The 13,367-nt window shown below is 40.6% G+C and overlaps 2 protein-coding genes across 2 annotated transcripts; one reads left to right on the forward strand and one right to left on the reverse strand. All coding sequences in view use genetic code 11, as the record gives it.

Annotated features, from left to right (window-relative positions):
• Window positions 1–2,552: 2,552 nt before the first annotated feature.
• On the reverse strand, window positions 2,553–3,145 carry EGR_00406 (hypothetical protein; the record flags this gene model as incomplete). The annotated part of the gene is made up of 2 exons (XM_024489655.1): window positions 2,553–2,685; window positions 2,910–3,145. 2 exons carry the CDS (start codon window positions 3,143–3,145, stop codon window positions 2,553–2,555), a joined length of 369 nt encoding a protein of 122 aa, XP_024356333.1.
• Window positions 3,146–10,656: 7,511 nt separating this feature from the next.
• Window positions 10,657–12,906, forward strand: EGR_00407 (hypothetical protein; the record flags this gene model as incomplete). The annotated part of the gene is made up of 2 exons (XM_024489656.1): window positions 10,657–10,725; window positions 12,829–12,906. The coding sequence occupies 2 exons, from the start codon at window positions 10,657–10,659 to the stop codon at window positions 12,904–12,906; spliced, it is 147 nt and encodes a 48-aa protein (XP_024356334.1).
• Window positions 12,907–13,367: the final 461 nt, after the last annotated feature.

Below are 13,367 nucleotides of genomic sequence, written 5' to 3' on the forward strand. Positions count from 1 at the left end.
GACTGCTGGAATTCCAGTCGCATTTGCGAATGGCACAAGCAGCTTCAATAATTAGTTGCATGATGAACCACTTATATTCCTCTTCCCGCTACAGGTGACTAAGCCACTAATTATAATAATACCTCGTTTTCCCATCTAACTTCTTCGTGAGACGACGCGCATTTCAGGAAATGGGCAGGCTGAATCACATGCATATGACACCCGATTTGCTTGTCTCAGCCCACAGGTTGCAAATATGCATGTGTTTCTTGGCAGTTTATGGGGGTTACTGGATTCACCAAAACGTGTCACAAGCAGATCGGATGCGTTTCACATGGCTGTCATGGTGTTTTTGTTCTACAAATGATAACTTTTGGGCAGCTACTGAGTCGATCAAAAAGGAACCACGACTAGTGTGCATAATGGATCAGTAAAGTGTGTAGGTTTCCATGACTGATCTTTCGATGAGAGAGAGCCTCTTTAAGAAAGAATTAACGCAATAAAAGTAGATACCTAAAAATCCTTTAGGGAATAATACGTGGGAAAATATATAAGCTAAGAACGCTATTCAAAGGGCGATCCACGTGTGATCGCTTTAAGTTCACCTATGGATGTGCATTTGAATACACGGGTTCTTCTGCCTCCGAGGTTTGGTCGTTATCGCGGTTTCTGGACGTTAGAAGCGAACTTCACACTTTCCGACATGGCTGGAGACGTTGCTTTATTGCAAATGGTAAACAAATGGGACCAAAATTCACACATTCAAATTTTGTTGGATGGGTGTCAGATTTAAGTATCACAGGGCTGAACAGGCTGAGACTCACAGCAGAAGAACAACTGAAACTACGTCAGTTTTGGAAAAGGTCTGAACCGTGTGTCCTACCCTAATGGGTTCAACGAATTATAAACATGACTGAAACACCCCCTTATTGGATCAAAAACATATCCCGGCTACTGGCAAAGTTACCGTTCTTTGAAACTACTTCTCTAATAAATCTACTTTGGCATGCTGCCTAACGAAGGACGCGAAAGTCAGGCATTCCAACTTAGCTCTCAGCATATCCTAACATCAATTCAATGGGAAGCACTCCATCGTACTTGTCACGCGGAAGAGTAAAATGCACTGGAAGATTCGTAACATCCGAAGCACGTGGATGACACACAACAGAAGAGAGGCAAATTACATGGATTCTTTATTCTCCACAGCTTGACCACCACCTTAGTGTCACGACGGTTCCTTCGCAGCTTTATTTGCTCCAACCTTTGTGGTAGATAGCACAACTTTTTTAGATCAACAGTCCTTGCTGCATTTTTGGGGTTTACTCAGGTTGCAAATTTGCCTGCGCGAGAGTCATCAGCGATGAAGTCAAACGTTTACTGTCCAGTTTGAAATATCATGACTTATTTTTCATCTTTGACGAAAACTTGTCCTTATTTCAAATAGATTGCTTACACACTTTAAAAGTGGATCCAGCACCTATTGTTAGGCATTTTGGAGTTAAATTACAGTCATGTGAGGCACTGTAATATAGTCTAACTTACCCCTAATGATGTGTTAATATATTTTGTTAAAGGTGTTTCATTAGCTCTGTCTTTAGGCGATTAGATTCTTATCATCTGTCAAAAATTTGACAGATAGGTAGTTAGCGGAGACTGGGGTAAGGGAATTGCCCTTACTGAATGCTTGATTAATGCAAAGAGAGAAAATAATGGATCAATGGCTAACGAGTACACATTTCTTATTGGTCAGTTGGTAAGCATCACATTTTCCCCTGAAAACGAGGGGTAATTTTTTTAATGAACCTTACAGTGTTTAGTGGCTCATTGCTTATTGGAGGAGACCTGTGTCATGGTTACTATCCTCCATCAGGCTTTTCTTGTAAAGATTTGACACTTGTTTACCTTTATTCAACTGCACGTGCTCCTTGGTCATTGTATATTTTGCCTCCATTTTGGTGCCATGGTCTTCCTTCCACGCCTATAGCCAACGTAAAGATAAATCTCCTTCCGTACAGGAAAGACTCGGGACACTTCAGCCTATTATTGTCACATGCGTAACATTTAAGGGCTCGAAAAGGTTAATTGCGTGACATTGTAGAAAGCGCAACAAAAATAGGAGTTTTGCTAGGGCATTGGGGATGATTTTGCCCAAGAAGAAGACACGCCCCATGTCACCTTTAAAGAAATTGGATATGGTGATATTTTGCAAGCAGTGGGTCAATTGTTTGATTAATCCTTGGTTTTGGCAACTGGCCATCCAGGGGCTCCCCCATTTTAACGCCTTAAGGTGGCCTGGCCTTCCGGCTGTACCTGCGAACCAGCTCATCCCTGCTGCAAGTGGACATTACATTTACTTTCCGAGTATGATGTCCCCTTTTACTTTCAGGGAAGTCTCTGGTCACCACACTGGTTCCGAAGGTAAGCGAACCCTGCCCCAAAGGATAAAATGAAGGAAGAAGTGCATACTCTAAGGATGGGAAAATCGGTAACGACCTCTGGCCAAAGGTCTAAAAATGACATCAGCCTTCTTCAGCTGTCGCGGGTCTGTGCTGTCCAGGAAAATTATTAACAACTTAATCGACACTAGCTGTGAATGAAGTCATTGACAGCAGCTGCATGAAGAGGTCAAAAAAGTGAGCACGCGATACCTCCTCCGCCTCTCCACTAGCTGGATAGAACCCAAATAGATAGGGATGAGCAGCACTGCTGTGTAAACAGTGACGAGGAGGAATAAACGTAAAACTCTATCTCTACAGAACAATGCTAAACCCCATCCTTTGTTATATAGCTCTGCTTTTGGGCCAGTGTTCTTACAACTAGCCATGAACGTCCTCACATTTCCACGTCCCTACAATACAACCCCCATGCAGGACGAAATTCCAAATCCAGTGGAGTTTTCAAGACTCATCGATGACAGTGCTGTCAAATACCTCCCAAGTTGCATGGAAGTTCGATGACTGGGTGATGCAGGATGTTGACCAGGGGGAGTGCCGGGGATGACGCTCAAAAGAGGAGATCGTCTATACAATGCGTAGGCTATTTGGTTCAGTCTAGGTTTTGGCAAAGGGCCAAATAGGGACTCCCTCACTGCACCTTCGTCAAGCGGCCTGGCCTTCAGGACGCGCCGGTAGCCCAAAGCCACACTGTACGTCAACAATATAGTCATGGAAGGGTTCAGCTTTCATTGAAATACTCTTAATTGACTAACAGATTAAATGCTTATGGAATATGACACAAAAGTTCCTAACAAAACAGCTATATTTGTGACCATCTAATTTTGTTTCATTTTAAGGTTTTCTAATCAGTGTTCGGATACCTTCATCGTCCAAACCAACTTCCTCGAAAATGCGATCTTAATTTCCGTTAACGGCTCTCCATTTTAATTGCAGGCACTTCTCATGCCTCTTTGAGTTAACTTTTTCAATTAACTTTGAAGCTATGGAGCAATGGCTTAAAAGGGATGCATATCTTCCTCCTTTCATCAATATTTGACAATTTAACTTTGAAGCCCTTGGTACCCATCTCCTCCACAAATAGTAGGTTAGCTTTATGTTATTTGTTTCTCAACTTTCACATTTTTTCAAACAGGAAGATGAAAACGTGATGGGAGCAGACTTGTCTTTGGGTGAAGACCAGCCTGTGCTTGAAGTTTTTTTCATTCTGCCAAACACCAAGCTTACCATTTTGAACAAACATTGCAAAACAATAATCACATCTCCGGCTTTCCGTCAACTCTTTCAAAAGCCTATGCTCTAATGCAGATGTCTGGCATTAGAACTAATTAGAAATGTTGTATGGAGTTTATTTCTTTCACCATTTAACAATTCTAGGCTTATTTTTATCCCCAAAGTAAAGTACAATTACCCCTAGTGAGCAAATATTTTCATGCTTGCCTTGGGAGATGCCATATTTATATCAGGCACTTCAGGCTAAAGTAACTTTTATTGGTCGAACAACATTTAGTCCTTTTATCTTAGGGCCATGACTAAATAAAATACGCATCATATAGCAGTAACTTTTGTGTTATATCCTTCTTTCATGTCATGTTATTTCCTTCTTAAGCCTCATTATTGAATGAATTCCCTCCTAAAAAGTTTTTATTTGATTTATTTAATGCTCAATATGCTTCTGACAGTCAGTAGAAGAAACTCTGACCTGATTTCTCAGAAATCTGGCTTAACCTTTTATCTGAGACATGTTTCGCTCTACAGATCTGCAGACTGCCTAAAGGAGGCGGGGAGGGGATTTGCGGATTCATCTTTTCCATTTGCAGGAGTGGTATAAAAACCGCGGTTTAATTACGGACTAAGACCACCCGCACATCAGCTCGGGAGACTGTCCAAAGTGAAAATTTGTGCCCTGCAAACTCAACGGTGGGGATGAAATGACGAGGTTGTAGTGGGGACCTACGACTAATCGATCGTAGAGGGCGCGAGGCGATTTCCATCATCGACACTTTCAAGGGAGTGTGGAACAGCATATTAAAGTGAATAATTTTGGACTCACCTTTGCAAATCTTAACAAAGAAATACTGCTTTTATCGAATGGTTCTCACCATCATGCTCATTAAAGAAGCTCTGAACAGAAGCATTATTTATTAAGGGTACCATAGCCATCAAGATTTATTCCCAATTTTGCTCTAAATTAAGTGAGGAATTTAAATTACTTCTGATTTCCAGTCATCCAAATCAGGTTTCACAAACAATCCTTAGAACATCTCAAAATGTCTAGAATCTTTGAGGTTGAGCGAAAAAAAGGCTGAAAGGCAGAAAGGCTCATAATAATGGTGACTGTAAATCAAATGCCCTTCGACTGGTTGTGGTGGGAATGTTACTTGCACCGACTGGCATTCCCCTTTCCCTCCTCTAGCCCTTCCCCTTTGACAGCTTTTCATCTCTTCAAATTGTAAGTCTTTATTAACAAGTCATCATTCATGTATATCTGACAAGATGATGAAGGCACTTGCTATGCGTTTGCGTGTATTTGAGCTACGCTAACAGACCGTGTGACTGACTGGGCGTGTGCAGCCGTGTAGTAAACGTTGCAACTAGGTGGTCGCGTTCGAAGTCGCTATGGCAACTGTTTTGCCTTCCTGCCTTTCTTCTGCTCTCCCGCTCTTTACACATCCGGCTTTTGGTAAACGCTTTGGCTTGGACAAAGGACCTGTCAAATCTCCACTTTTTAAACCAATTGATGTGAGTCATCATAGTTTCACACGTAGTGGGTAATGGTAACAAAATTGCGGTTTAATGTAAATATATCATCCTGAGAAACGCGCTTAACCACCAGGTTGGCTGACTGAGGCGATGCATAAGTGCCTTTTGAGAAACATACAATTAATACTCTTTTGATCTCTTAATTCTCTATAAAGTAATGAAAGTCAAGATTTTATTGCCCTTTGAAATATCTAACAGCACCAAAAATGAAATGTAATATGGTGACCGTGGATTTGAAATCTAGAAGATCAACTTACCTCTGCTGTTATTGCTTTAGTTAAAAAGTTGGTTCAATGCAGACTAAAGTGTAGTTGATCAGATTGAAGGAGAGGGCTCTGCATTGTGGCAAGTCACTAAAAATTGCTTTTTTACTTTATTAAGACAAAGCCGCAAACTATGCTTGTAAATTATATTCCCTGCCGTGTAATGAGGAGCAACCCCAAAGAGGCACCTTTTTCGCACTTGTGGGATCACACGATTAAGCATCTATTGATTTATTGGAAATTTAGTTCCACATCCAGGCCAGAATCGATTTTTCCACTCTCTGTGAGGGCGGCACTTTGGGTGAGTTGAGCCAACACGCGGTCATAAATAATGTCAGGTCGCCAAAGGGGAGAAACGCCAGTTCCTGGCAAGGACCCCTGTTCGGAGGTAAGGAACGCGGTGGCCTTCCTACTCAGCAGCGGCTCTACACCCCACACCCTGGCAGTGCACAATGTTTTACGTTCACTTTGGTTTTAGGATCTTCTAATGTTTGCACCCATCGAATTCCACGCAGTTTCGATTGCAATACCTCCAACTTATTCTCCCAAAAAGCAACCGATTATGTGTTCCTTGACGAAAGGGTTGTTTCAATGGTGCAAGATGGTGTCAACTCATAGTTACCTCGTTAGTGGAGCATGCAAAATCCTCTCACTTCATCCTAGACAACAAAAAGTACTTCAGGAGTATTATTGTCCGTGTGTATGTGGGTGGACTATAAAGACTTAATTTCATTAACCCCACCTCGTAAGTAAGCACCTTGATGGGTTTAAGCGGAAAAAAGATAATTTAGGTGTTAATATAACAGGGAAATGGTGCATCTTCCGATCCCTTTTTATTTTAAAAAATCAATGAATTTGTGCAACGCAGATATAAATACAAACCATACACGCACATGTTTTATTGTTCGTCCTTGTTGAAGTTTCAGTGCCAAAGATGTGAAAATCAGATAGGGCAATGGCGTTACTCCATAATAAAAAACCCCGTAATTTACCAACAGAGGCGCCATAATTACCGTATAAAAAACAAGCATCATGATAAAATAAAATGAGCCATTAAAATGCACAATGGCAACACAAAATTCCAATCCCCTACCATAACTTTATAGTACAAGTGAAAAATGAACGAGTTATGTATGGAAAAGAAGGCAATCATTTAATGGCAAACACCAGTTTGAATGTCATTCCAGATCAGACTCTGATTTTGACCGTTAAAGTAAATGCGGTTTTATAGTGAACGTCACTTTAGTACTTTCAATAGAGCTTTACATTTTTCAGAGCTTCTGTTAACTTCACTGACCACGTGAAAAGTACACAGTGCCTGTTTTCATTGAAGATGACGCCCTGGATTTTTGCGTCGTCTGTTTATAATGTAGCCTAAAACTGGGGTTATGGTTGTTTTGCATAACCAGCTAACCGATTCGTAGACCAAGTCCTTCACGGTTTGGCAACTTGACCATATCGCTCTTGAAGGCGGTGTGAGGCGTCCGAATCTGAAAGTTGAACAAGACTTTATACTACCGTCACGGGAGGCAAAAGGCCAGCGCAGTAAAACACCCAAGGCGAATAAAAGTCTTTTTATTGCATAGTCTCCTTCCTCCTTTGAGCCTCCCGTTGTCACACTTCCGCTTCGTCCATCACGAGATAGGGGTGGGGGATTTAAATAAACCATTCGGGTTCTAAGAACTACGATCATACAATGGTTTTTAATCAAGGCGAAAAGACATTTGGTAACGTATTCTGCAATTGAGTTACCCTGAAGAAGTTTGTAAGCAAACAATTTCGAAAATAGGTTTATTAGAAGCGTTCGGAAGGATTGAGTGGCATTAATAGAAGACTAGAACAGCGTCCGAAGTCACCTGCAGGTTACAGCGGAATTCGTGCTTCTAACTTCAAATTTTGGAGAAGGCCACGAACTTTTAGTTGCTGATACAGAATCCTAGGTTGCTTGAGACAAGCTAGATTAATAAAGGCTGAAAGTCTAGGTGGTCTCGTGTATGCAATGACCGTTGTACCTCTCCTTTACGAAATTTTACTACCACTGCGGTCACTACAGACCACACACAACATTTCAGGTGGCCATCATCAACGGCACATTATATCACACCTCATTTCACATCCCTTGTTAAAAGTTCACCCATGGGAGGGAAAGAAGGTAAAAAGGTCAGAGAGAAACGTTGTACTAATTTGGTGCGGTGGTGGTCGAATTGGTCCAGTTTTCCCATTAGGAATCCATTCAATTTAACTATTGCTAAAATCCATTCCATCTGGCAATTTCTAGGCTACTAAAATCGCCTCATAAAGTTAAATTGTAAATGTACTTACCTAAAATAAAACTACTCAATAAAACTCGATGTTTCGCCATGGAGTATGGAACAAATATCCCCGTAGAAGCACAGGAAAAGACAAAATATTCGACGCCGTTTTCTTTTCGGGTAGTTGATCCATGATGGCTGCAACTTTTTCATTATTTGAAGACACAAAAAGACACACTAGTTGAAAACAATCAACAGCGCCTCTCATATCGTAGTCCAAGGTGTTCAATTCAGCTGAAACAAATGACTGCATGTTGGTAGCAATATAATATTGCAAATGTTCGGTCATCTGCTTCTGGGCTGTGCAAACCGTATAAGAACGTTTCTGTCAAAAGTCACAGGGTCCTCTCGGGCAAATCTCACTATATGAGACCGAAGAATCTTCTTCAATATCTGGATGCAGACTGGTTCCTTATTCTTAAGGCCACTGAGGAGAAAGGCATAGAGCCACCAATGTTGTCACAGATTTCGATGATTAGGCTCTAAGCTCTCTGGACAAACTCGACATTCTTCATGAAATCTATCATGGAGGAAACATTTTCATGGGTGATTGTGAGCTCTATTTTGAACAAGATGAGGGCAGCGTAATTTAACAATGATTGAACATTAGAATAACTGTGACTGATAGCCCAGGGAAAAATTGCGAATTACATTTTCTTGGTCGTTTTGCCACTGACGAATAGGTCTAATCGCTCCGTTGTATTTTCCCCAAGTCTCTTATAAGTTATTCAAATGAAAAGACAAATGTACCCCTACTTTTACCAGCACTTCTTTTTTTAATTCGTATCACAACTCTATGGTACCTTGTGGATATGTTAGCATTAATGTATTTATAGATTATATGAGCGTTTGAGGCCATAAAAGGGTGCTCTCATAGGTCTGACAATCCTTTAAGTGAAAAAATAACCTAAAAAGTATATTTTATTGCATAGAAAAAATAAATTCTGACAGACAGCACTGTGTTTGCAGAATCCATCCTGCTATGAACAGATCGCATCCTTAATTACATCCTGGATAGGCTGGGAGGCCGAGATGGTCTCTTAATCAACGACTCACGACAACCCACGTGTGTTCGACAGTTGGAGGTAATGATAGCCCCCTACTCTGGCCCTTAAAATGTCCGTACCTTTAGTTCGCCTTACGTGGGCATTGGTCTGATTAACCCCTCATTCTCAATCTTCGATTTCTTCTTCCCTCTCTTTTCCTTACGTCTTCGGGTCATATGTTACTTAAATCAGTTTAATGTCCACTTAAGTATGAATGCTCCAGCAGACTCATGGAATTTATGCTTGGTACTGATTTGGATCTAATTCAGATTATATCCATTGTACTGGGAGGGAGGCTTTGCACAGTAAGGTAGCATTGACTGCATATTCCACAATCTCATTCAAGGTAAACCACAATCCGGTGGAAAATAAAGTCCTGTATGGCTTTAAAACAATGCCTTAACTCTGCCATATAATGCCAAATAGAGCAACCCTTTTATTCAAGATACTGTTAGTGATAGCAATGACAATTAGCAGTTGAAAAATTGATATTTACTGTCGAGTTTAGATCACTTAGCTAAAACAAAGCTTTGGTAACATTTGATAAAACTGGTGGCTTTGCCAGAAGCATCAGTATTCACTGGAATAACTTCGCCATAAAGGACGCCAGATACCTCTCTGCGGTTAAATAAATTTTACTGACCAGCTAAAAATCACGAATGCGAATTAGTCCCATCCCAATGCATATTTCTGGGATCTCAAGATGCAAATGCGTGGGGTATTGCTATACCATCGATGGTATAGACTAGGTCCGCATCTGTTATGAGCCACCAAGTGAAAGTTATTGCCCAACATGTGACCTTTTACTGGGAGAGAGCTAAGAAAGAACTAGCTACGCCCTACCATGCCAATTAACTCAGCTGCCCAACACAAAAGCGGCACGCCCATGACAAATTAAGTTAAAAAACTCGGTTCCTAGGCCAATGAAGCTCTCATTAGTTAAGACCTATAAAAAGGTCTATTTGAGAATAAAAATTAGAAAAAACCTTTTTGAGCATTACGTCCTCTGATAGGCGAAATGCGTCAAGCCAACATTAATTTGAAAACTAGTGCTGCAAGCTGACGGTAATCTCCAGCAAGCACTATGCCTGTCACCGGTTTTTGTCAAGAAAATTTATCAAGAAATAATATGCGGAAGGAAGGATCATTTCTTGGAAACCCTGGTGAAATGGGCCTGTTTGATTCGTTGTTTAGCTAAATGTAGAGCTAGTGATACCTGAATTGGCCAATTCAGCTAAATTTCAACAGTCCCTCTCTTGCCAACCCCTATGGGTTTTAGCGTCACATCTGCTAGGTTTAAGTCTGGCAATCATCAATGTTTTGTTCATTTGGATCCTATAATTTTACCACCTCTACCATTGCTGTGTCCAGAGTGGTCCTTGAAGTCAATAAGGCATGTCCATGTAGAATGGCGGTCTTGAATAGCACAAGGAAGGAGGCCGAACAACCTGCTTGATTGAATGTGCAATCACTGAAAGGCAGCCAGAAAATCGGTATCTTATAGGGCTGACTGAGCAATTCAGTGGCCATTAACGGTTCTCAAAATCCTAGGTTTGGGATTAGGGTATTATAGTCTGCAACAATTGTTTTTTTGTATGCACAGTTGCGTGACTAATGGAATCTGTAATCTAACAACGAATCCAAGTTGATTAGAACAATAAAGCTACCAACACCCATGCCTGTAAAATAAGATTGAGATTTCAGATTAGATGGATGGAAGCATTCACACATTTCCACATATGATTGCGATGGGGACTAGGAGTACAAGTATTGCTCCACTGCTGGTGGCCTATAAATTATTTTCGATATACCACTATTGCTTATTTTTGAGAAGAGGACGATGTCAGTTGCTGTTAGGGCAGCTTTGTACCTGTGCGCTGGGGACTGGCTCTCAGGCGACGGGGGAGAGGTTTGAATGAGGACGTTTAGGTCTATAATTACAACGACAACGACAAGAAGGACGACGTGATGAGGCTGGTTCTGAAAGCATGAAAGCATAATTGCAGGTGGATTTGTGAAATTGCTGGTTAATGCTTATTGAGGGATGCAATTAAACGAGCTAAGAAGCACTTAAATCCTTTAAAAGGCAGCGATTTATTTTTCGCTGCTAGTCCAACATGTCTCATATAAAAATTGTCATTACTTCTTTCAATCTATGTCATGGTTGCAAAGGAACCCATACTCGTTCTTTCTGTAGAATAACTACTTGCTTCAATGGCGAAACAGCGCTGGCTAATACATGTGCATTCACGGGAGAAGATCCCACAACGCTTTGGTAAATGCCAATTTGTAAGCATATTTTTCTTTTCATGTGATTTGGCTTCAGAAGACAGATTGCTTGGGGATGGATTGACCCGAGGCACACTTAACATTAATGGTAGCTAAATGGTTTAGTAATGCATGCAAATCGGTAAATAGGAGGAAAAATATTTTGAAACTATTTGGGCTGAATGGATTCGAAAACGTGACTGGTATTTAGAATTATTAAACTGTAATAACGGCTGGCGCCGGCTTATTTTGTGGTGGGACTATGTAGATTAAGAATATTGGGATAAGCAATTTTTTGCAATCCGGAAGAGAAGAGATAAAAGCCTGTTTCAATCCCAAAAATTAATCCTGTTTGCTGATGAGGAAAATATTTAATGTCCCTAGGATTTCTGTAGGTAAGCTTCTAAAAAAGACATTTTAAGTGCCATTACTAGTGATTTCAATTAATGGCAACATCCAGCTTTGAAACACCAACTTGAAGGCAGGTTTCCTGATGTCCTAGACAGCAAGTGTTTGATTTTCATTGGGGTCAGAAAAACTCGACTTTGATGAATTTCCGCATTTTTGAGACAGCCTTGGTAAAACTGTGGACAGTTTGCGAATATCTGGTGCCAATCTTGAAGAATGGGCACTTTAAAACCACCGCAACAGCTCAGATGTCTGGAAAAATCAGCAAATGAAATGGTTGATGACGTTAGTTCACATTTTATGGTGTTCTGTTCGTTTGTATTTCATAAATCATCTTCATGGACGAGCCCACTTGTGACAAGGGAGTTGAGCAATGCGGATGATCTGAAAGCTGGGGTGCATTCGTCAGCAATTTTAATTTTGATATAAATTGGCAAGATATGTAAATTTAAAACACATTTTAAACTTTTCTTCCACACATTAATATCATTATTCATAACTGATAAAAAGTATGCAGATGAGACTATTTATAAAGTCCTAGAAAGGAAGCAGTATCTTCTACTTTCAGGAAACATTCGAAAATTCAAACCAGACCCCAAGATTACGTGCAGCGAATCTACCTACAGCGTTTTACTTGCTCATCGGGTTGCATTCGCAGTAACACCACATTAGATTTCATGTAACACAATCGTATTGAATGCCCTGGGCACTAATTGTTTGGACAAAAGAAAAATGGGCGTAAAGAGCATTTTACAAGCCTACATTTACTCTACAAGGCGGTAACCTGCCGCATTTCATTCTACTCAAAAATTGTTACTTTAGAAATGGGTGAAAAGAAGAAAAACCCCCTTATTGGGGGTGGGATTCGGTGGAGTGATGGGCTCCTTTTTTAGCGCAACTAATCATTTAAATATTAATAGTAAGGTTTTAACCATACTTTTCGCCTAAATACTGAATAATACGTCAGTGGCTCCCCCGAAATCTTGTCAGAAGCTGTGGTAGCCTATGTTAGTGTGGCGGTCGAACACCACAGGTATGACCGAAAAGCCATTATGTTAAGCGGAAGTACAATCTGTGGAAACTGTGTATTTGCACGTACAATTAAACAAAATATTATATCACTACCACTCTCAGTCTATTTATAAGAATCTAAATGTAATTAATCTCAACAGATGAGATGGAGTGCAAGTAGATGGTTTGGCCCCTCAAAATTTGAATTATTTCCGCATTCACCAGTTTCACTTGGCTGACTTTAAACTCACTTCGTACCTCAATTTTGTTCCACTCATGCACATATGCCATTACTAAACTGATCATTTAATTTGCTTCCTTCCAGGTCGAGCACAGAAGGCCATTTGATCTTCCCCGAATCATCGTCTACGCTGGCGGTGGGGGTTCTGCTCATGCTGCCTGAACTACTGACCTCCTCAGCTCTGATAAAGCCACTTCCAGACTGTATGCTTTACTGCATCTTCAGGGTAACTTGGGATCCGTGGGTATGCCGGAGGGTCTTGCTTCTGCTTTCCGGTAGTTCATGCAAAATACCATAAAAGCCACACCTTATTTATCTTTTAATCGAGTGAGGCTGAGCTTTTGGACACAATTGATTTGTAAGATAAAGCTAAAGAGAAGCATGATTTTAAACATATTTGAGATGCAAGTGGTTCTCTCCACCGTGACCACCAATGGCTCCTGAATAAAGCTTTAGTAAAAAAGGCTAAAGTCGTCAATTTTATTTATCCATTATAACACGACAAAAGTCATAACTATAGCTTAGACACAGTGATTACTAGTTTACTAATTTGGTAGAACTTTGAGGCCAATTAGTGAATGGATTTTAGTCTACCTACTTTATGCCACATCTAGGCAAAGGGG

This window comes from Echinococcus granulosus (assembly GCF_000524195.1).
Source record: "Echinococcus granulosus chromosome Unknown EG_S00001, whole genome shotgun sequence".
NCBI lineage: Eukaryota > Metazoa > Platyhelminthes > Cestoda > Cyclophyllidea > Taeniidae > Echinococcus > Echinococcus granulosus.